Raw genomic sequence first — 21,384 nt, 5'->3', positions numbered from 1 at the left:
AAACATGACATCTTAAAATTCTCTAGGTTTATTACTTTTCAGCTCGAAATTTCAACGTTGTTTTTATTTTCCACATAATGAAAATTTCTTTTATTCCTTTTTAAGGCTTTAACACGTTATATACATTATTTTTATATATCGAAATTATCATAAATAATATTATATAAGTATTTGTTTTTTATTATTATTTTTTACTTCCGGAGATAAAGTTTGGGTGCATTTGAAAACGGTTCATAACTCCTAATGTATGAAAAAGTAGGTCCACCATTTCCGTCTGCGTCGTTTGTTATCCTTTTGTGATTTTATTACTGGTAATAATCTCCGAAACTACTAGACAGATTTTTTTTTATTTGAAGGATATTTTAGGAATGTCCTGGAGTTAATAAAGCGCTAATTGAAATGTAGCTGATCCCCCCTACCGACAATCTGATGACGTCAACTCAAAATATTGCCAAGTAATTCTCAAATGTTATTAAATAACAAGTTCCGATACTTGTGGTTTATTAATCTGACTTTACTTTTTACCCTAGACACTATTGAACGAATACTTCAGAATTATTAGTTTGTTTCTGTGGAATACATTCCAGGTTTTTAAAAAATTGTGTTTTTATTTTTTAATCAACTTCGAATTTAAAAAGAAACTTGGAATATTTTTGCAACTCTATTAAAATTTGAGTTTTTAAATTTAAACCCGAAATTTAAAAATTTTCAAACATGACATCTTAAAATTCTCTAGGTTTATTACTTTTCAGCTAGAAATTTCAACGTTGTTTTTATTTTCCACATAATGAAAATTTCTTTTATTCCTTTTTAAGGCTTTAACACGTTATATACATTCTTTTTATATATCGAAATTATCATAAATAATATTATATAAGTATTTGTTTTTTATTATTATATTTTACTTCCAGAGATAAAGTTTGGGTGCATTTGAAAATGGTTCATAACTCCTAAAGTATGAAAAAGTAGGTCCACAATTTCCGTCTGCGTCGTTTGTTATCCTTTTGTGATTTTATTACTGGTAATAATCTCCGAAATTACTGGACAGATTTTTTTTTATTTAAAGGATATTTTAGGAATGTCCTGTAGTTAATAAAACGCTAATTGAAATGTAGCTGATCCCCCCTACCGACAATCTGATGACGTCAACTCAAAATATTGCCAAGTAATTCTCAAATGTTATAAAATAACGAGTTCCGGTACTTGTGGTTTATTGATCTGACTTTACTTTTTACCCTAGATACTATTGAACGAATAATTCAGAATTATTAGTTTGTTTCTGTGGAACACATTCCAGGTTTTTAAAAAATTGTGTTTTTATTTTTTAATCAATTTCGAATTTAAAAAGAAACTTTGAATATTTTTGCAACTCTATTAAACTTTGAGTTTTTAAATTTAAACTCGAAATTTAAAAATTTTTAAACATGACATCTTAAAATTCTATAGGTTTATTACTTTTCAGCTCGAAATTTCAACGTTGTTTTTATTTTCCACATAATGAAAATTTCTTTTATTCCTTTTTAAGGCTTTAACACGTTATATACATTATTTTTATATATCGAAATTATCATAAATAATATTATATAAGTATTTGTTTTTTATTATTATATTTTACTTCCAGAGATAAAGTTTGGGTGCATTTGAAAACGGTTCATAACTCCTAAAGTATGAAAAAGTAGGTCCACCATTTCCGTCTGCGTCGTTTGTTATACTTTTGTGATTTTATTACTGGTAATAATCTCCGAAACTACTGGACAGATTTTTTTTATTTAAAGGATGTTTTAGGAATGTCCTGGAGTTAATAAAGCGCTAATAGAAATGTAGCTGATCCCCCCTACCGACAATCTGATGACGTCAACTCAAAGTATTACCAAGTAATTCTCAAATGTTATAAAATAACAAGTTCCGATACTTGTGGTTTATTAATCTGACTTTACTTTTTACCCTAGACACTATCGAACGAATAATTCAGAATTATTAGTCTGTTTTTGTGGAGCGCATTCCAGGTTTTTAAAAAATTGTGTTTTTATTGTCTCATCAATTTCAAATTTTAAAAGAAACTTGGAATATTTTTGCAACTCCTTTAAAATTCGAGTTTTTAAATTTAAACCCGAAATTTAAAAATTTTCAGATCTGACTTCTGAACGAGAAATTTCAACGTTGCTTCCATTTTCTACATACTAACAACTTATTATTATTTTTGCATATCGAATTTATTGTAACTAATATTAATTATTTATTTATTATAAAATTTTACTTGCCGAGCATAAGTTCGAGTACATTTGTAAATAGTTCTAAAGTATGAAAAAGTAGGTTCACCATTTCCGTCTGTGCCTTTTATTGTCTTTTTGCGATGTTATTATAGATTAATAATCTCCGAAACTACCGAATATTTCCGTTTGTTTTTCTAATCTGAAGTGTATTTCTGATCGTTTCCACCAACAATTTCATGACGTCAATTAAAAATTTTGCTGAGTTAATCCTATTTGAGAAAAAATCAAAATTATAAAACAACATTTACAATTTAACTTTGAAATTACAGAACACTGCTCCGAAATCTTGCAAACTTTCTAAGGTTATACGAAATATCGGAAAAAATTGCTAATTAAAATTTTACTAAGTATTTAAAACCAAAAACGGTTTATCTAATTTTCCGAAATGTTGAGAAAACAGGACTTGGTATAGAACAGAATAATTAATAGAAGGCTGATGAAGACGTCAACACAAAATTAATAATGCACATCTATTTTACTTTTAGCTTATTATCATAAGAAAAATAAAATTTGAAAAAGAATATTTTGTAATTTGTCTAAGAAACGAATGAAATTGTTTGATTGCTCAATTTTTCGATATTGATAACAACAAAGAGCTTTCAAACGTTAAGATTTATTAAAGATACGAAATTAAAGATTTATAAGAAAACTATATATGAACTATAAAAATAATCATTGCATACATTTCACAACAATGCAGAATTTTAAAAATCAAATACAAAAAAAAAACAACACAAAGACGATATAATTATAATTAACTTCATACGACGGAAAATTCACGAAGCAAAAAATCCGGAAATTTTAACGTTTTTTGAAAACTATTAAATTTTTTATTTTTAAAAATTTATGAGCACAGGAACCTAGTAATTTTTTTAATTATTGTTTGTACTTTCTGCATAGTTTAAGTAAAACTTTAGATGAAAATAAAATTATTCAAAAAGCATTAAATATATTTAAAAAACACAAAACCTGAAAAAAAATCACCTTTTTAGGATAACCCCTTCAAGCTTACGTACATCAAGACCAAAATTCAAAACATAAACCAGCTTTCGCCCACCGAGTGACCGTTGTTTTATCATCACCTGAGAAATTTTCTAATCTTCAAAATTCCAATCACCACTTTCCAAAAATTAACCACACCCCGATTCACCTGCGACCCCAAATCTGAAAAAGCGCATCAGCACATTCCCAAAAACTGCCAAAGCACAGTCCTGAAAGCGTCTACCACAACGAAAAAAGCCAACATCACATACAACTTTACCCATTATTCAGTCAAAACCGTCACCCGGAAGTTCCAAACAATCGATCAGAAGTGAACACAAACTAAATGTTTATTTAGAGCTAATCAAGTATTTAACAATCGAATGAGTGGTCCGCCATGTACTTTGGCACGAGCTTACACATGCATTGCCTGGCCCTCTAGCGACGCTTTCCGGCACTCCCGCCATCCCTACGCGGGGGCGGAGCCGCGGCGGGCGTCGCGACGCCACGCCCCCGGGCCGCCGCCGCCGCTCGATCAGTACGACACCGCGACTCAAATGGGGCCATCAGCGCGCGGACTGCTGAGATAGCGTTTTTTCCCATATGCCGGCATCAAGTTTTTACCCTTTTTAGTCAGGGTAGGAATTGATATGCATAGTGATGTTTGCCGGTTATTGGAGACGGGTTGTTGTGAGGGGGGCGGGGGAGGGTTGGAGTTTATGTAGCGAAATTTTAAACTGGGAAAGTTGTAGTATTCATTAATCATAGTTGAATGATGACGGGAAGGAGGTTTAAATAAATGTAGAACTAATGGTCTAAATGTGGTCAAAGGCTACGATTATTTTTTTTTATGTACTTAAAGGACTTATACATGAATTGAACTTCTAGCGAAAGATATAAAACGTTATAGATCGAATACTACACTGGACATAGTTTCAGACGATCGGCGGTCATTCGTTTAGCCGGTACAGGTGCTGATATACTAAATATAAAATGTCACACAAGGTGGAAATTCGCCAGTGTTGTTCAGAAATATATTGAACATTCCATAAGCAATACAATGAACATTGCGAAAAAATATTCAACTAGTATTTTCAACGAAATTCCAGTTATTATTAATGAAATGTGCAGCATAAAAAGAAATCGAAAAATGAAACGTTCCTTTTCAAAAAAAACTGTGTTTTTGTGATGTACTGTACTCTTCTTCATTGCATTTTTTAGGGTACAATATTTGTTGTAAAAAAACTGATAATATTTTGTTTAATATATACTTAATATATAATTCTAGTTATGAAATAATGAACGGTGATCAACCAGCCAAAGTTTTGAATTTTTGACTCTCAAAAATGAAACGTCCATCGCAAGTGATGTAAGTAGTGTTCACTAATTCAAAACTGGAAGTATAACTTTGACTGTTCTTATTCATACAATATACCGATGACTATTAATGTTTTGTGATTTTTTGTCAGGTTGGCAACATTTTTAAAATTTTGTGATGGGATTGACATTTGTGACACCAAGTCAGTAGCTGTCATTCCTTCACACGTTTGTTAAACGCGCGCCTGTCAAAATTGACAGTTGTGAACTGACGTACTAGCATTGCTGTCAATAATTCAGAGTTGTGAACACAAAAGTTTGTGATCAGATATTTTGAATGAGGTTTATTCAGTATTATTTTGTGGCGACGTCACCAATTTTTTGAAGGTGATAGACAAATTTTGGTAGGCATTTTACCATCTGAATATTTGCTAAATTTTTTATCATTGGTCTCAGATTATTTGAACGGAACTTCCTTCGCCGCTTAAATACAGCTGAACAGATCCAGTTTTTCAAAAAATTATAAAAATTTAAATATTTTGCAAAATTTTATTTATTTTATGAAAATCCCTATATGTAAAAAATAGATAATACCAGTCACACTTAAAAAAACATTCGTTAAGAATGGGACTCGAACCGATACAAAAATTGAAAAATGTACGATCGAAAAATGCTTGCTGCCGAAAAACTGAAAACTGGTAAAATTTAATTTTTCGATTTTTCAATTTTAATTATTTTAATTTTTCGTCTTCTCAATTTTTAAAATTAGGTAATAGAAAACGTGAAAACTTGAAAATGGATGAAATGAAAATATGAAACATTGGGGGTTCGCTAAGAACGAGACATTCTAAATTGAAATATTTAAAACAGGAAAAATTAAAATGATATATTGAAAAATTGAAAAAAGGAAAATTTGAAAAATGGAAAAGTGACAGAACGAAAAATTGAAAAATTATATACTTAATCGGAAAATTGAAACAGCGAAAAACTGTGAATCGAAAATTAGAGCAACGAATATTTGAAACATGAGAGATCGTTAAGAACGAGAAATTCCAAATCGAAATATTGAAAACACAAAGAATTAAAATAACTAAAAATTATTAATATTAAATCGAAAAATCGAAAAAGTTCAGAAAATTCAGAAAATCAAGAAAATAAAGAAAATACAGAAAATCCACAAAATCAAGAAAGTCCAAACACTCCAAAAAATCCTGAAAATCCTGAAAATCCAGAAGTTCCAGAAAGTCCAGAAACTCTATAAATTCCAGAAAGTCGAGAAGTCCATAAATTCCAGAAATCCAGAAAGTCCAGAAAGTTCAGAAAATCCGGAAAATCCAGAAAGTCGAAAAAATCCAAAAAATCCAGAATGTCCATAAAGTCTAGAAGTCTGAAAATCCAGAAATTCCAGAAATTTCAGATGATCCAAAAAATCAAGAGAATCCGGTAAATCCAGTAAATGCAGAAAATCCAGAAAATATAGAAAATTCAGAAAGTTCAGAAATCCAGAAGTCTGTAAAGCTTGAAAAATCCAGAAATCCAGAAAGTCCAGAAAATCCAAAAAGTCTTGAAGTCCAAAAAATAAAAAAAAGGAAAAAATTCAGAAAATCAAAAATACCCAAAAAATCCACACAATCCAGAAAATCGAAAAAGACCAGAAAATCCACAAAACACAAAAGTCCAGAAAATCCAGAAAATCCAGATATTCCAGAAACTCCAGCAAATCCAGAAAGCCCAGAAAATCCAGAAAATCCTGAAAATACAAAAAATTCAAAAATTCCAGAAAATTCAGAAATTCCGGAAAATCCAGAAAATCTAGAAACTCCAGAAAATGAGGAAAATCCAGAAAATCCAGAAGATCCAGAAAACTCCAAAAATTCAGAAAATATAGAAAATCCAGAAAGTCCACAAGTCCAGAAAATCCAGAAGTCCAGAAGGTCCAGACAATCTGGAAAATCCAAAAAATCGAGAAAGTCCAAAAAATAAAAAAAAATCAGAAAATCCGGAATATCCAAAAAATCTAGGAAATCGAAAAAATCGAGAAAGTCCAAACAATCCAAAAAACTCAAAAAATCCGGAAAGTCTAGAATATCAGAAAAATCCAGAAAATCCTGAAAATGCAAAAAATTTAAAAATTCCAGGAAATTAAGAAATTCGGGAAAATCCAGAAAATCTAGAAACTCCAGAAAATGAGGAAAATCCAGAAAATCCAGAAGATCCAGAAAGTCTAGGAAATCCAGAAAATCGGCAAAGTCCAAAAAATACCAAAAAAACCAGAAAATCCAAAATATTTAGAAATTCCAGAAGTCTGGAAAGTCTAGAAAATTTAGATGCCCAGGAAGTCCAGAAACCCTGAAAATACGGAAAATCCAGGAAATTGAGAAAGTTCAAAAAATAAAAAAAATCAGAAAAACCAGATTATCCAAAAAGTCGAGAAAATCCAGAAAATCGGGAAAGTCCAAAAATTCCAAAAAAACACAGCAACTCAGATATTCCAGGAACTCTAGAAAATCCAAAAAGTTCAGAAAATTAAGAAAATCCAGAAAATCCAGAAAATCTAGAAAGTCCAAAAAATCACGAAAATCCAGAAAATTCCAAAAATCCAGAAAATATAGAAAAATCAAAAAGTCTAGAAATTTCAGAAAATCTAGAAAATTCAAAAGTCCAGAAAGTCCAGAAGGTCCCGAAAATCCGGAAAATCCGGAAAGTCGAGAAAGTCCAAAAAATCCAAAAAACCCAAAACAATCCAGAATATCCAGAAATTCTCTAAGTCTTGAAAGTCCAGAAAATCCAGAAAATCCTGAAAATCCAGAAAGTCGGGAAAGTCCAAAAAAAAACAAAAATTCAGAAAATCCAGAAAATCCGAAAAGTCCAGTAATCCAGTAAATCGAGAAAGTCCTAAAAAAACCCAAAAAATTCAAAAAATCCAGAAAATCCAAAAAGTAAAAAAAATCGGAAAATCCAGAAAATCTAGAAATCCAAAAATCCAAAAATCCAAAAATCCAAAAAATTCAAAAAATCCAAGAAGTCCAGAAAATCGAGTGAATGAAAAATTGAAAAATTATATAATCGAAAAATTGAAGCAGCGAAAAACTGTGAATCAAAAACTGAAGAAACGAAAAATTGAAAAATCGAAAAACTGCAAAAACGGAAAATTATAAGATTGAAAAATTGCAAATCGAACACTTGAACATACAAAAAAATACTAATTTAAAAATCGAAAACGAATAACAGAAGAAAGGAAAAATTGAAAAACGGAAAACTACTAAGTCGAAAAACCAAAAAAAAACGAAAAACTGACGAAAAGAAAAATTGAAAGATCAAAAAATTGAATAATTGTGCGAGCGAAAAATGGAAGATTTGAAGTAATGAAAAATTGGAAAATTAAAAGTTGAGAAACTAAAGAATTGAAAAACTGAAAAACCGGAAAATTAAAATTAATACATCGTAAAATGGAAAAATCCAAAAATTGTATAATCGGAAAACTGTAAGACCGAAAATTTTCAAATCAAAAAATTGAGGAAACAAAAAACTAAAAAATCGGGAAATTAAAATTTGAAAAACTAAAAATTGAAAATTTGTAAGATCGAGAAATTGCAAATGGGAAAATTAAAGAAATGAAGAATCGAAAAATTGAAAATTTACATAAAATGGAAAAGCTGAAAAATTGAAAAAATGAAAAATTGGAAAACAATAAGAGCGCGAATAATTGACGAAACGAAAAACTGAAAAATCGGAAAATCGAAAAACGAAAAACTGTAAATCGAAACATGGAAAAATTGAAAAATCCAAATATTGGCAAAATAAAAAATTGTGCTAGCGAAAAATGGAAGAATTGAAAAATTGAAAAACTAAAGAACTGAAAAAGTGAAAGATCGAAAAATTGTATAATCGGAAAATTGTAAGATCGAAAAATTCCAAATGGAAAAATTGAAGAAACAAAAAATTGAGAAATCAGAAAATTAAATTTGAGAAACTGAAAAACTGAAAAATCGAAGAAGGAAAAACTGCAAGATCGAAAAATTGTCAACCGAAACACCCAAAAATTGAAAACACGGAAAATTAAAATTCGAAAAAGTGAAGAAATGAAAAACTGAAAAATCAAAAAATCAAGAAACGAAAAATGGAATAAATGAGAAAAGAAAAATGGCAAAATGGAAAAAGTGAAAAATCGAAAATTTAAAAACAAAAAAAAAATAAAAATTGTATAATGGAGAAATTGTAATAGCAATTTTATAAAACAATATACTCTTGTATATATTTGTCGTTAAGGAATGCGCCTTGATTTTTTTACCGTAGATATCCAAATATAACATTTTAGTACACAGTTTTTAATAAACATTTTGTAAGATTTATTTCAAACTGATTTCTCTTTGAATTTTATTTGCTTAGTTTTTTTGCGTTAAGTGAATAACAATATCGTTTTAGAATAATTTAACTGTCTTAATTGTACCTATTTTCGTAAATTATTATTGTCAAGAATCAATTAATTACGAAAATTAATGTCATTAAAGTAAAATAAATGGAAATAAAATTAATTTTGAAGTGTGATATGTGTTGCCAAGAATTCACTCTTATTAGTGTGGATCTTAATGACCTAATACTAAAAAATAACGTAAAGTAAACATATGAGAACCTATGGACCGTGGTGTAATTGGTGGATACGTCCAACGTATAATAAACGTTCCACTTTTCTGCTGTTTCACAACATTGACATAACTTAATATAGGCAACACTTTAAACACCGCCGCTTTCTTGTTGCGGCCCCTTTATAAAAAATACTAGAAAATGGACCCATTTTTTGTTGATCACCACTCAAATCTCTTACTTTATTAAGCAAAAAACTGAATTTGTGAATTTGTACCCCTTACAAGAAAAAAACTGATGAATTCCCTTTGTTCACGTCAAAACCCGCGCCCTACTTTCACGCCATCAGAACCGCCAATTGCGCAACTGTCAAAAAAACGTAGTAAAACTCCGCGCTGCCAACCAGATAACGGTAAAACAGGTGCATGAGGATGGCCGTTTGTTTATCCAAAATAAGTCCACAACAACATTAACACACAAGGAACCGACAATGGAAACCGAGCTAAATCTCGACGAGTCCCTAGACAGCGTTAGTATGGACGTGGAAGACCGAATGATGAAACGTTGTAGATTTCCTCGAAGGCAAACAGTGCAATCCAAGAAGTTTTGTGCCAAAGATGAAAGAAACGCATCACTAAAAAAGGTCCGGCCACCCCGAAACCCCCCAATAACCGCTATAACGTGTTTCTGCAGGTGTCTGTAATCCTCCAGAAATCCGAGACTGATCGAACATTTGAAGAAGCTCAGGTACTGAATGAATGCTCTGAAGCCGTCGAAGAAGTGCAGCTGCGGTGGCGCAAACGGGACGAAGCCAAGCGGAGACAGGAGGAGTTCGAGGAGCCCCCGGACGTGCTCAGGCAGAAGTGCCTCATTCTGGCGCAAGCGATAGCGCAGGCACAGCATCTGGTGGTGTACACGGGGGCGGGGATAAGCACGGCGGCTAAAATTCCAGACTATAGAGGACCAAACGGGATCTGGACCAGGCTCCAGCAAGGGAAAGATATCGGGTGAGTCCTTAAGTGGGCGAAACCCGTCATGGGCTGAATATAGCCAGCGTCGCTAAGTGGAGGCACGTGTGTGTCTATATTTTCATTATCATTGTTTAAGAGTGCTGAGTGGCGCAAATCAAGGTCTTTTAAATGGACCGTGTGCCATGACATAACCTCAATCCTGGACTTTGACAACTGTTCTTCATTGTGATAAAAAAGCAAAATGCATAACAATAACTTTTGGTTTCTGGTTTTTTGGCGAAAATTTCGTGGATTTGTGGTTATTAAAGTGTTTTTTTTAGTTGTCTACGACGAAATTTTCTCGGTTATGCGTCAAACTGCTAATAAAAGCTGCCTTAATTCGCGGTAAATAACGGTGTCGTGTGCAACTCGCACGTGTAAAAAGTACACACGGAATTGATAATACGCAATACACACAGAAAAGTTGTGCACAGAGGTTATTTATACACCCAGAAAAGTTGTGCACAGGAGGCGCATGATCGTGGAGCAAGCGTCGAGTTGGCGTTGCTCTGAGTTTAAATTTATAAAATGGATGAAATTTAGGACGCCATTGGTGCCAACTGTGTAAATGTAAAATCCCTCAACTTGGGCAATTTTCCTTGACAACTGTCATTTAGTCATTGATTTCTTTCTATTAAAAATGAGCATAAAATACGAAAGCTCTTGTAGTAGTCATTGTTTAGTTTGACAGTTATGGTCAAATAGTTGTAATACCAAAATCGATATTTTAAAAATAAATTGCACGGCCTACTAGAGGTGTTTTTCTTTTTCGATCATATGACACTTTGGCGACAGAATTTGTTGGTACCGAGGACGTAATCATTTTTAGAAAAAAAAAATGAAAATTGTATGAAAAAAGTGCCAATATGAATACTTTCAAAAAATGATGTAGGTGCTAGAACGAAAACTTTAAAAAATTCGTTCATAGACTGTTTCCTCATGATGACATGTATTGTTGGTTGCATATATGTATTTATTTGATTTAGTAAAATATTTTTTAAAATAGAAAAATATGTTTAGTTGTCTTGCATTGCGAATAACTAAAAAAATTTTTATTTTCAACATTTTTTATTTCTAACAAATTTATTTTCTAAAAGAAATCTTTGTTGAACAAATTTTTTGGATAACTTCTCGTTCTGCCAACGTTTCTTTTAATACCATATGTACATCTAATCTGATCTCTTACATATTTTTATTATTAATATAACAATAATATTATTAACATTAATTGATGAAACAATTAAAAAAGTACTATAAATAAAACTGCGAACTATATTGAAATATACAAAATTCAAAATATGGCCTTGAACTGTTTCTAATCGTCAACAAAATGGAACTCTAAGTTGGCTGTTCTTTTTATGGCAAATTTTTGTAGGAAAATGTCGATTTTGCAATTAAGCTCCCCTCGGCTTACGACGAATAAAAAAAAATCATCGGAATAGAGTTGGGGCGGGTGGGCGGGGCTTATATTTTGCCTTTTTTTTCTTAATATACATAGCCATCTTTTCACAACAAGAAAATTAAAATATGCTCAAAATAGTACATTTTTGAAAGTAAATCCACATATATACACATATTGAAACAAAAAGCCAAGAAGGCGGAGCTTAACTACAAAATCCTTATATCTCTACGAGAAATAAAAAACATGTTTTTCAGTGTCGTGTTGTATAGCTAGTACTTGCTAAGATAAGACTGAATATTATTAAAAGTAGCTATTGAAATGAAGAGGGGGCGGGGCTACTGCTTGCTCACAAGACTCTTTATAAAAAAGCTGAACTTAGCCCTGCCCATCTTTTTTCTCTACTTCGTTGACTTATTTTACAAGTTGTAGAATCCAAGATTTAATACAAAGTAAAAGTGGCCCCGCCCACCCACCCCTATTCCGTTCTGACAGTTTATTCTTATTAGCTCTGAAGAACGGAAGTTGGATTTTATAGTGATACAAAATAAAATCTAGGATTACAATTTTTTAATATAATTTAATTTTTACTAAATTATCTAAATTTTTCGATGTTGTAATTTTTCGATTTTGTTAGTACTTGCTACGATAAGACGAATTTTGGCAAATCACATGGCCTTTAAAAAACAGAGGGCGGGTGGGCGGGCCTGGTATTTGCTAAAATAAGACTAAATTTGGCAAATAACATATTCTCTAAGAAAATAGAGGACGGGTGGGCGGGGCTATTATTCGCTGTGAACCAAGGGGGCGGAGCTTAACTGCACAATACTTATTTCTTTACAAAAAATTAAAAACATGTTTTGGGTATCGTGTTATTCAAAGAATACTATGTATATTAAGAAAAAAATTGAGCCAAAGATTAATCCCCACCCATATTTGCCCTGATCCGAATAGTAATGAAGTTTTCATTCGTTGGCATACGTTACCATTTTAAACGTGTTTTAAGTTTCTAAGAATAAAAAAATCATCACAATTGAGATAGGGTGGGTGGGTGGGGATTATATTTTCTCTTTTTTTTCTTAATATACATAGTTTTCTGTGAACAACACGATACTCAAAAACATGTTTTTAATTTCTTGTAAGGAAATCAGTATTTTGCTGTTAAGCTCCGCCTCCTTGGTTCACGGCAAATAAAAAAAATCATCACAATTGAGATAGGGCGGATGGGCGGGGTTACATTTTGCCTTGTTGTTTTAATATGTGTAGACTTCTTTTCATAACATAAAACTTAAAACATCAGAACAGAAAATCAGGAAAATCAGAAAATCCAAAAAATTCGAAAGTTCCAGAAAATCCAAAAATTCCAGAAAATCCACAAAATCTCGAAAATCAAGAAAATCAAGAAAATCCAAAAGATTCCAAAAATCCCGAAAATATAGAAAATCCAGAAAGTGTAGAAGTCCAGAAAGTCGAGAAAGTCTAAAGAATAAAAAACCAAAAAATTCAAAAAATCCAGAATATCCAAAAAGTCAAGAAAATCCAGAAAATCGAGAATGTCCAAAAAGTAAAAAAAAATCCAGAAAATCTAGACATTCCAGAAGTCCAGAAAGTCCAGAAAATTCAAATGTCCCGAAAGTCCAGACAGTTCAAAAAATCCGAAAAATCCAGAAAATCGAGAATGTCCAAAAATCAAAAAAACCCAAAAAATCTAGAAAATCTAGAAATTCCGGAAGTCCAGAAAGTCCAGAAAATTCAGATGACCAGAAAGTCCAGACAGTAAAAAAATCCGGAAAATCCAGAAAGTCAAGAAAGTCCAAAAAATAAAAAGTCCAGAAAAACGAGAAAGTTCAAAAAATCCAAAAAACAAAAAAATCCAGAAAATCCAGATATTCCAGAAACTTCAGAAAGTCCAGAAAATCAGGAGAATCCGGAAAATTAAAAAAATTCGAAAGTTCCAGAAAATACAAATATTCCAAAAAATCCAGAAAATCTATAAAGTTTAGAAAATCAGGAAAATCCAGAAAATCCGGTAAATCCAATAAATCCATAAAATCCTGAAAATGTACAAAATCCAGAAAGTCCAAAAGTCTAGAAATTCAGAAAGTCCAAAAAATACGGAAAATCCAGAAAATCGAAAAATTAAAAAAAACAAAAAATTCGAGAAACTCCAGAATATCAAAAAAGTCCAAAAAATCCAGAAAATCAAAAAAGTTCAAAAAATCCAGAAGTCTTGAAAGTCTAGAAAATCCGGAAAATCTGGGAAATCCAAAAAGTCTAAAAAATGCAAAAAACAAAAAAGTCCAGAAAATACAGAAAATCAGGAAAATTCAGAAAATTCGGAAAATCAAAAAATTCCAGAAAATCCAGACAATCTAGAAAGTCCAGAAAATCAGGAAAGTCCAAAAAATCCAGGAGATTCAAAAAATTCCAGAAATCCAGAAAATATAGAAAATCCAGAAATCCAGAATGTCGAGAAAGTCCAAGAAATAAAAAAAAACAAAAAATTCAGAAAATTCAGGATATTCAAAAAGTCTGAGAAATCCAGAAAATCGAGAAAGTCCAAAAAATCCAAGAAAACCCAGAGAAATTTAGAAAATCTAGAATATCCAGAAATTCCAGAAGTCCAGAAAGTCCAGAAAATCCATCAAATCCAGAAAGACGAGAAAGTCCAAAAATAAAAAAAAACTTTAAATTCAGAAAATCCAGAATATCCAAAAGGTCCAGAAAATCTAGAAAATCGAAAAAGTCCAAATAGTAAAAAACCCAACAAACTACAGAAAATCCAAAAAATTAAAAAAAAATCAAAATCCAGAAAATCCAAAAAATCCAAGAAATTCAGAAAATCGCGAAAGTGAATGAAAAATTGAAAAATTATATAATCGGAAAATCGGAAAATTGAAGCAGCGAAAAAGTGCGAATCGAAAATTGAAGAAACAAAAAATTGAAAAATCGAAAAACCGTAAAATCGGAAAATTGTAAGTTCGAAGAACTGCAAACCGAACACTTGGAAATACAAAAAATACAAATTTAAAAATCGAAAACGAATAACAGGAGAAAGGAAAAATTGAAAAACGGAAAACTAATGAGTCGAAAAACCAAAAAATCGAAGAACTGACGAAAAGAAAAATGGAAAGGTCAAAAAATTGTTCAATATCTTGTAAAGAAATCAGTATTACATAAAACTTAAAACATCAGAACAGAAAATCAGAAAATTCAGAAAATCCAAAAAATTCGAAAGTTCCAAAGTTCCAGAAAATCCAATAATTCCAGAAAATCCAGAAAATCTGGAAAGTCTAGAAAATCAGGAAAATCCAGAAAATCTGGAAAGTCTAGAAAATCAGGAAAATCTAGAAAATCCAAAAGATTCCAAAAATCCAGAAAATATAGAAACTCCAGGAAGTCCAGAAAGTCCCAGAAAATCAGGAAATCCAGAAAGCTTAGAAGGTCCAAAAAGTCCGGAAAATCCAGAATGTCGAGAAAGTCCAAAATGTAAAAAAAACAAAAAGTTCGGAAAATCCAGAATATCCAGAAAGTCTAGGAAATCAAGAAAATCGAGAAAATCCAAAACTCCAAAGAAATCCAGAAATCCAGAATATCCAGACATTCCAGAAGTCCAGAAAGTCCTGAAAATTCAGAAAGACGAGAAAGCCCAAAAATAAAAAAAAAACAAAAAATTCAGAAAATCCAGAATATCCAAAAGGTCCACAAAATCTAGAAAGACCAAACAAAAAACCCAACAAACTACAGAATACAGAAAATCCAAAAAATTAAAAAAAAATCAAAATACAGAAAATTAAAAAAATCAAAGAAATTCAGAAAATCGCGAAAGTGAATGAAAAATTGAACAATATATAATCGGAAAATTGAAGCAGCGAAAAAGTGCGAATCGAGAATTGAAGAAACGAAAAATCGAAAAACCGTAAAATCGGAAAATTGTCAGTTCGAAAAACTGCAAATCGAACACTTGATAATACAAAAAATACAAATTTAAAAATCGAAAACGAATAACAGAAGAAAGGGAAAATTGAAAAACGGAAAACTAATAAGTCGAAAAACCAAAAAATCGAAGAACTGACGGAAAGAAAAATGGAAAGGTCAAAAAATTGAAAAAATGAAAAATTATGCAAGCGAAAACTAAAAGAATTGAGGAAATGAAAAATTGGAAAATTAAAAATTAAAAATTGAGAAACTGAAGAATTGGAAAATTGAGGAAATTTATAAACTCAATTTTTCGATTTTTCAATTAATCCATGTTTTGATTTTCCCATTTCTTGACTTTCGAGGGTTTCGATATTCCTGTTCTTCAATTTTTTAATTTTTTGATTTTTCAGGTTTTTGATTTTTTATTTTTTAATTTTTTTAAGGTTTCAATTTGTCGACTTCACTTTTTGGATATTTCAGTTTTCGGATTTTTCAGGTTTTCCATTTTTCAGTTTTTCGATAATTTCAGTTTTGGGATTTTTCAATCTTTCGATTCTTCGACTTTTCGATTTTTGACCCGTGGATTTTTCGATGTGTCGATTTTTTTACTTTTTCGATTTTTAAATTTTAGATTTTTTAATATTTTAAATTTTAGATTTTTCGATTTCTCGATTTTTCATTTCAGGTCTTCGATATTTCAATTTTTCAAGTTTTCGAATTTTCCAAATGTTTCGATTTCTTAATCTTTTGAATTTTCGATTTTTTAATTTTTCAAATTTGACTTTTATAAACTCTCAATTTTTCGATTTTTCAATTAATTGATGTTTTTTTTTTCCATTTCTTGACCTTCGAGTGTTTCGATTTTCCTGTTCTTCAATTCTTTAATTTTTTCATTTTTCAGGTTTTTGATTTTTCAATTTTTCGATTTTCCAAGATTTCTATTTTTCGACTTCACTTTTTTGATTTTTCGATTTTTCAGTTTTTAGATATTTCAGTTTTAGGATTTTTCAATATTTCAATTCTTCGGCTTTTCTATTTTTGACTTCTGGATTTTTCGATGTGTCTACCTTTTTACTTTTTCGATTTTTCAATTTTTGGATTTTTAAATTTTAGATTTTTCAATCTTTTGATATTTTGATTTTTCAATATTTCTTAATCTTTCGATTTTTCGACTTCCTGGTTTTAGCTGTTTTGTTTTTCAATTTTTCAATTTGTTAATTTTTCATTCCCGATTTATCGAGATTTGATCGTTCAGGTTTTCGATTTATAAGTTTTTCAATTTTTTATTTTGGCTTATTTCGGTTTCTCATTTTTTCCAGTTTTTTGATTTTTCCGCTTTTCCAATTTTTCAACTTTTAACTTTTTGTCTGTCAATCTCACAATTTTTCAATTTTTCGAATTTTTAAGTTTTTTGATTTCTCGATTTATCGATTTATCGAGATTTATAAATTGTTCGATTTTTAACTTTTCAATGTTTCGGTTTTACGATTTTTTAAAGTTTCGATTTTTCGATTATTACATTTCTCGATTTTTCAAATTTTCTATTATTTTTGTTTTTCTTTTTTTTTTTCTCATTGTTAATATCATACAGTGTATCGAAAACAACCACAAAAACTATCACTAAAAACATTCAAAAATTCATACAAAATAGAACACAGTGTTTCCAAAACATTTTCCCGAAAAAAATCCATTGGGTTAACTCGATTTCAACAATATGTATTCTTAGTTTAAGACGTTTTGCTAGTATAAAACACAAATAAAGAATTAATTCCTAGTTAAACAAAATATGTAAAATCATCTGAATATGTACCAAAAATATTCACTTAGTCGTTATAAAAACCGACCAAACAACTATTTCCCGCAGAAATTACAGTCCAAACCAACCAAATCGCTTCTGAACGCTTAGAGTCGACATTGGCTTGAGCGCGCTCTGGTATGTAGAACAAACAAGTTCTCAGGCGACGAGTCGCAGTGAAACAAGTTTTTTTTTATTGACATCGACCATTTAAATTTGGCGCTGGCCTTTGGCGGTTGAGGACTCCAATGTCAATAAGGGTATGCCGTGATTATCAAACTGAACAGGAACACGTTGATGTTGCCAACATAATTTTTGAAATTAGTACATTAATGTTTACGAATATCAAATAGTTTTCAAAAACCATTACTGTGCTTTCACAAGTGCAGAGATTACTTGTGGACTTCCTTCTGTTGAATAGAACCTGACTTATCTGATCTGACCTGTCCTGAGCTTCATACTGTCAAATAGAACATTTTTATCATTTGTGTAGCGAATCACATAACGTATAATTACTAAGAACTTTGTTCCAGAGCCCATGACTTATCGCTAGCCCAGCCCACATACACGCACATGGCACTGTCCGAACTGTACAAAAAGAAAATTCTCAAATATGTTGTGTCTCAAAACTGTGATGGGCTCCATCTTCGCTCCGGTTTACCACGAACAGCTTTATCGGAACTCCACGGTAACATGTACGTAGAAGTATGTAAAAACTGTAAGCCTCACAAAGAATACTGGCGGTTGTTCGACGTAACCGAAAACACCGCCCGGTATTCCCACAAAACATCACGAAAGTGTTACATCTGTAACGACCCCTTAGTCGACACCATAGTCCATTTCGGGGAACGCGGGAGCCTCCAGTGGCCCCTGAACTGGTCCGGCGCTTGCAAAAACGCCGAAACAGCCACAACCATAATCTGCCTCGGGTCCAGCTTGAAAGTCCTGAAAAAGTACCCGTGGTTGTGGCGAATGGACAAACCCGCAAAGAAAAGGCCGAATTTGTACATAGTCAATTTACAGTGGACGCCCAAGGACGACGTCGCCAACGTCAAAATCCACGGTAAGTGCGACCAAGTCATGGAGGCCGTCATGAACCTGCTCGACATCCCCGTGCCCCCTTACGACAAGCTGAAAGACCCCATTTTCGCCCACGGGACCCTGCTGTGCGAGGCTGAGCTGCACACCACGACCCAGCCCTGGCTCAAGGTCGACGATGAGATTAAAAAAGAATTTACAGTACAAAGTGATTTTAAAGACTGTCAGTCCAATCGTGATAATGATCTCAGTTCGAGTAATTCGATAAAATCAGAGTTCTGTGATAGTAGTAGTAGCAATAAATCGTCACCAAGTCATTCTGAAACTGCGCCAACCAGTCTTCCGGCGAAAGAACCCGCCAGCTACCCGTTCTCGATAGACGAAATCCTGAACGACCGTGTTCGTGATAATTCGATCGTACAACACACGCCAACTAGTAAGTTCGTCGTGACTTCGAGCTACTCGCTTCTAAATTACGATAGTCTGAGCACTAATCTCATGCAGTGTCAGATCTTGGGGTCCTACTCAGATTTCATTTATTATCCGTACCAGACGAGTTTTTTGTACTCGGGCTTGCACAGTATTATCAATCCTGCCCCCGATTTTGCCATTTCTGAAGACAAAGCCGAAAAGACAAGTCCGAAACTCGAGCCGTCGTGCGACTTTTGTGATAAATATTATAATTCCGTTTCGTGCTTGTTTTATCCTAAGGTTGAATCAGTATTTATTAATCCGCGGTATAGGTTTAGCAAAATGGAACAGAAAGAGAAGGCCAATCTTTGCGTGTGTTGTGACTACACAACGGACGAAGACGACGTCGAACCGAACGACGGAAAAGAGCAAGGCAGCGAAAAGGAACTAAAAATTAAAATTCAAGCGGGATGGTTCGGAAAAGGCTGCCGAAAAAGCCGAAGATGGAAAAGAAAATAATTTATTTCAATTTGTCAGTATTAATGTGTTTTTGTATTTTTTTACTTATTTATTTATTTGTGTGTTTATTTGTAAAATGTGCGCGAAATAAATCACTCCAACTTTATCAATTACTCCTATATTTACAAACTACTAGAAATGTTGCGACTTATTTTTGGAACGGGTAATAGTCCAAGCCCGTGTTGTAATTATACCTAGGTTTGTCTGACTTTCGCGCTTCCTCTATAAGCTTTTGGACACTCTTTCGGTATGGTGGGGGAAGCATATCTTCATGTAACGTGCATTCAAACGCCTCCGCCTCCTTTTTCTTATAAATACGACGTCTTACAATATCCACGTCTCGACTATACTCATCCAATAACTGATCAATGTACACAGGAGGTGCATTAAATTCCATCAAAAAGTAACTAAAATACAACATAAAAATCCACACATTCACGTTTTACACACGTACCTAGCTTTACGATGGACCATTCCGTGTGCACTAGTTTTATAAGGCATGTCTCTAGTCCCCAAGTTTTCCAGTTTTCGCAGAAAGCCCCCTTTGTCGAAAATTGCATTTGCAGATCTTTTGACCACCGAAGCCAGTTCATTCTACAAGAAATACTCACTAAAAACAACAACAAAATATTCGCAAACCTTTGGCATAATTCGCAACAGCAGCAACAATTCGTATGTAATCATTTTTCTATTAATTTTGCTTGTATTTAAAAAAGTGAGGTTATGCGGTTAGTGCATTTGGTGAAATTACATCACTGGCTGTCACTCGTGTCAGCATAGATTAATGTAGATGCGACATACAGACTGATTTTGCAAAACCACCCTTATTGAAATTGGAGTCCTCCACCGCCAAGGGCCAGTGCAAATAGTTTTACAATTTTGCAATTTTTGCACTTTTTTATTCAAAAAATTGAAAAATCGGAAAATTGAGGCATCTCGAAACTGAAACATCGGTAACAATTGAAAAATCGAGTAATCGAAAAGTTTTGATTTTTTAACTTCGAAAAATTAAAAAATCAAAAACATATAAAATTTAAAAATGCGAAAAATGAAAAATCGAAAAAGTAAATTGATTTTGCAGGTTTTAATTTTTCAATTTTTTGATGTTTTAGATTATCGATATTTCAATATTGGGACTTTTCACTATTTCAATTTTTCAATTTTTTTTATTCGAAAAATTGGAAAATGGAAATATTGAAAAATCCCAAAGCAAAAGTCGAAAAATCCAAAAATCGAAGTCAAAAAATGGAAAAACTTAAAAATCTATAATTTTTCAATTTTGGTTTTAGATTTTTTAATTTTTCGAAGTCGAAAATCGAAAAGCTAAAAAATGTAAAAATTGAAAATCGAAAAAGTAAATCGATTTTTCATTTTTTGAGTTTTGGATTTTTCAATTTTTTAAGTTTTCGATTTTTTGATGTTTTGATTTCGATATTTCAATTTTGGGACTTTTCACTATTTGGCTTCAATTTTTCCATTTTTTTTTTATTCAAAAAACTGAATAATCAAAAAGTTGAAAAATTGAAATATAGAAAAATCAAAAAGGTAAAAAATTGAGAAATCGAAAAACCGAATCGAAATATAGAACAATCAGAAAGTCAAAGGCCCAAAAATTGAAAAATTAAAAAATCCAGAAAGTAAATCTGTTTTTCAATTTTTCAGTTTTAGATTTTTAATTTTTCAATTTTTCGATTTTTTGATGCTTCTGAATTTCGATATTTCAGTTTTGGAGTTTTTCACTATTTGGCTTGAATTTTTCAGTTTTTTAATCGAAAAATTGAAAATTCGAAATATTTAAAAATCAAAAAGGTAAAAAATTGAAAAATCGAAAAATCGTAAATTTAAATCGTTTTTCAATTTTCGAAGTTTCAGATTTTTTAATTTTTCAATTTTTCGATATTTCAGTTTTGGGATTTTTCACAATTTGGCTTCAATTTTTCCCGTTTTTTATTCGCATAATTGAAAAATAGAACAGTTGAAAAATCGAAATAATGAAAAATCAAAGAGGTAAAAAATTGAAAAATCCAATGGAAATGTTGAAAAACCCCGAAGCTCAAGACACGAAAATTGAAAAATAGAAGAAAATTGAAAACTCGAAAAATCAAAAAGTCGAAGTCGAAAATCGAAAAGCTAAAA

At 31.7% G+C, this 21,384-nt stretch overlaps 3 protein-coding genes across 3 annotated transcripts in view; 1 reads left to right on the top strand and 2 right to left on the bottom strand.

Moving 5' to 3' along the window:
* Positions 1-3,645, bottom strand: part of LOC135139476 (LIM homeobox transcription factor 1-alpha) — a 45,037-nt gene extending 41,392 nt beyond the window's left edge. Inside the window, exon 1 of the mRNA XM_064069716.1 lies at positions 3,535-3,645. Within this exon, the coding sequence (XP_063925786.1) occupies positions 3,535-3,538 (4 nt within the window). The 5' untranslated portion in view covers positions 3,539-3,645. The remainder of the gene's footprint in view (positions 1-3,534) is intronic.
* Positions 3,646-9,540: 5,895 nt separating this feature from the next.
* On the top strand, positions 9,541-19,354 carry LOC135139323 (NAD-dependent protein deacetylase sirtuin-7). The gene is made up of 3 exons (XM_064069520.1): positions 9,541-9,798; positions 9,849-10,162; positions 17,814-19,354. Exons 1-3 carry the CDS (start codon positions 9,646-9,648, stop codon positions 19,246-19,248), a joined length of 1,902 nt encoding a protein of 633 aa, XP_063925590.1. The 5' UTR covers positions 9,541-9,645; the 3' UTR covers positions 19,249-19,354.
* LOC135139324 (small ribosomal subunit protein bS6m) lies at positions 19,351-19,995 on the bottom strand. Its single transcript, XM_064069521.1, has 3 exons — positions 19,888-19,995; positions 19,703-19,842; positions 19,351-19,655 (listed from the first exon to the last, which is right to left on the bottom strand). Exons 1-3 carry the CDS (start codon positions 19,930-19,932, stop codon positions 19,397-19,399), a joined length of 444 nt encoding a protein of 147 aa, XP_063925591.1. The 5' UTR covers positions 19,933-19,995; the 3' UTR covers positions 19,351-19,396.
* Between the last annotated feature and the right edge of the window lie 1,389 nt (positions 19,996-21,384).

Source organism: Zophobas morio, unplaced genomic scaffold, assembly GCF_036711695.1.
Source record: "Zophobas morio isolate AGI-343-1 ecotype UQ-CSIRO unplaced genomic scaffold, CSIRO_AGI_Zmor_V1 ptg000031l, whole genome shotgun sequence".
Taxonomy (NCBI): domain Eukaryota; kingdom Metazoa; phylum Arthropoda; class Insecta; order Coleoptera; family Tenebrionidae; genus Zophobas; species Zophobas morio.
Note: the sequence above shows the minus strand (reverse complement) of the source record. Positions and strands in the feature narration are given on the sequence as shown.

Excerpts from the sequence above, each read along its gene's own strand:
- LOC135139323 (XM_064069520.1), top strand. The coding sequence starts at position 9,646 with ATGGAAACCGAGCTAAATCTCGACGAGTCCCTAGACAGCGTTAGTATG. Across the intron at positions 9,799-9,848 it reads GAAACGCATCACTAAAAAAG|GTGTCTGTAATCCTCCAGAA; the intron begins GTCCGGCCACCC and ends GTGTTTCTGCAG. Across the intron at positions 10,163-17,813 it reads CAGCAAGGGAAAGATATCGG|AGCCCATGACTTATCGCTAG; the intron begins GTGAGTCCTTAA and ends ACTTTGTTCCAG.
- LOC135139324 (XM_064069521.1), bottom strand. The coding sequence starts at position 19,932 with ATGATTACATACGAATTGTTGCTGCTGTTGCGAATTATGCCAAAG. Across the intron at positions 19,843-19,887 it reads TGTTGCGAATTATGCCAAAG|AATGAACTGGCTTCGGTGGT; the intron begins GTTTGCGAATAT and ends TATTTCTTGTAG. Across the intron at positions 19,656-19,702 it reads ATGGTCCATCGTAAAGCTAG|TTACTTTTTGATGGAATTTA; the intron begins GTACGTGTGTAA and ends GTTGTATTTTAG.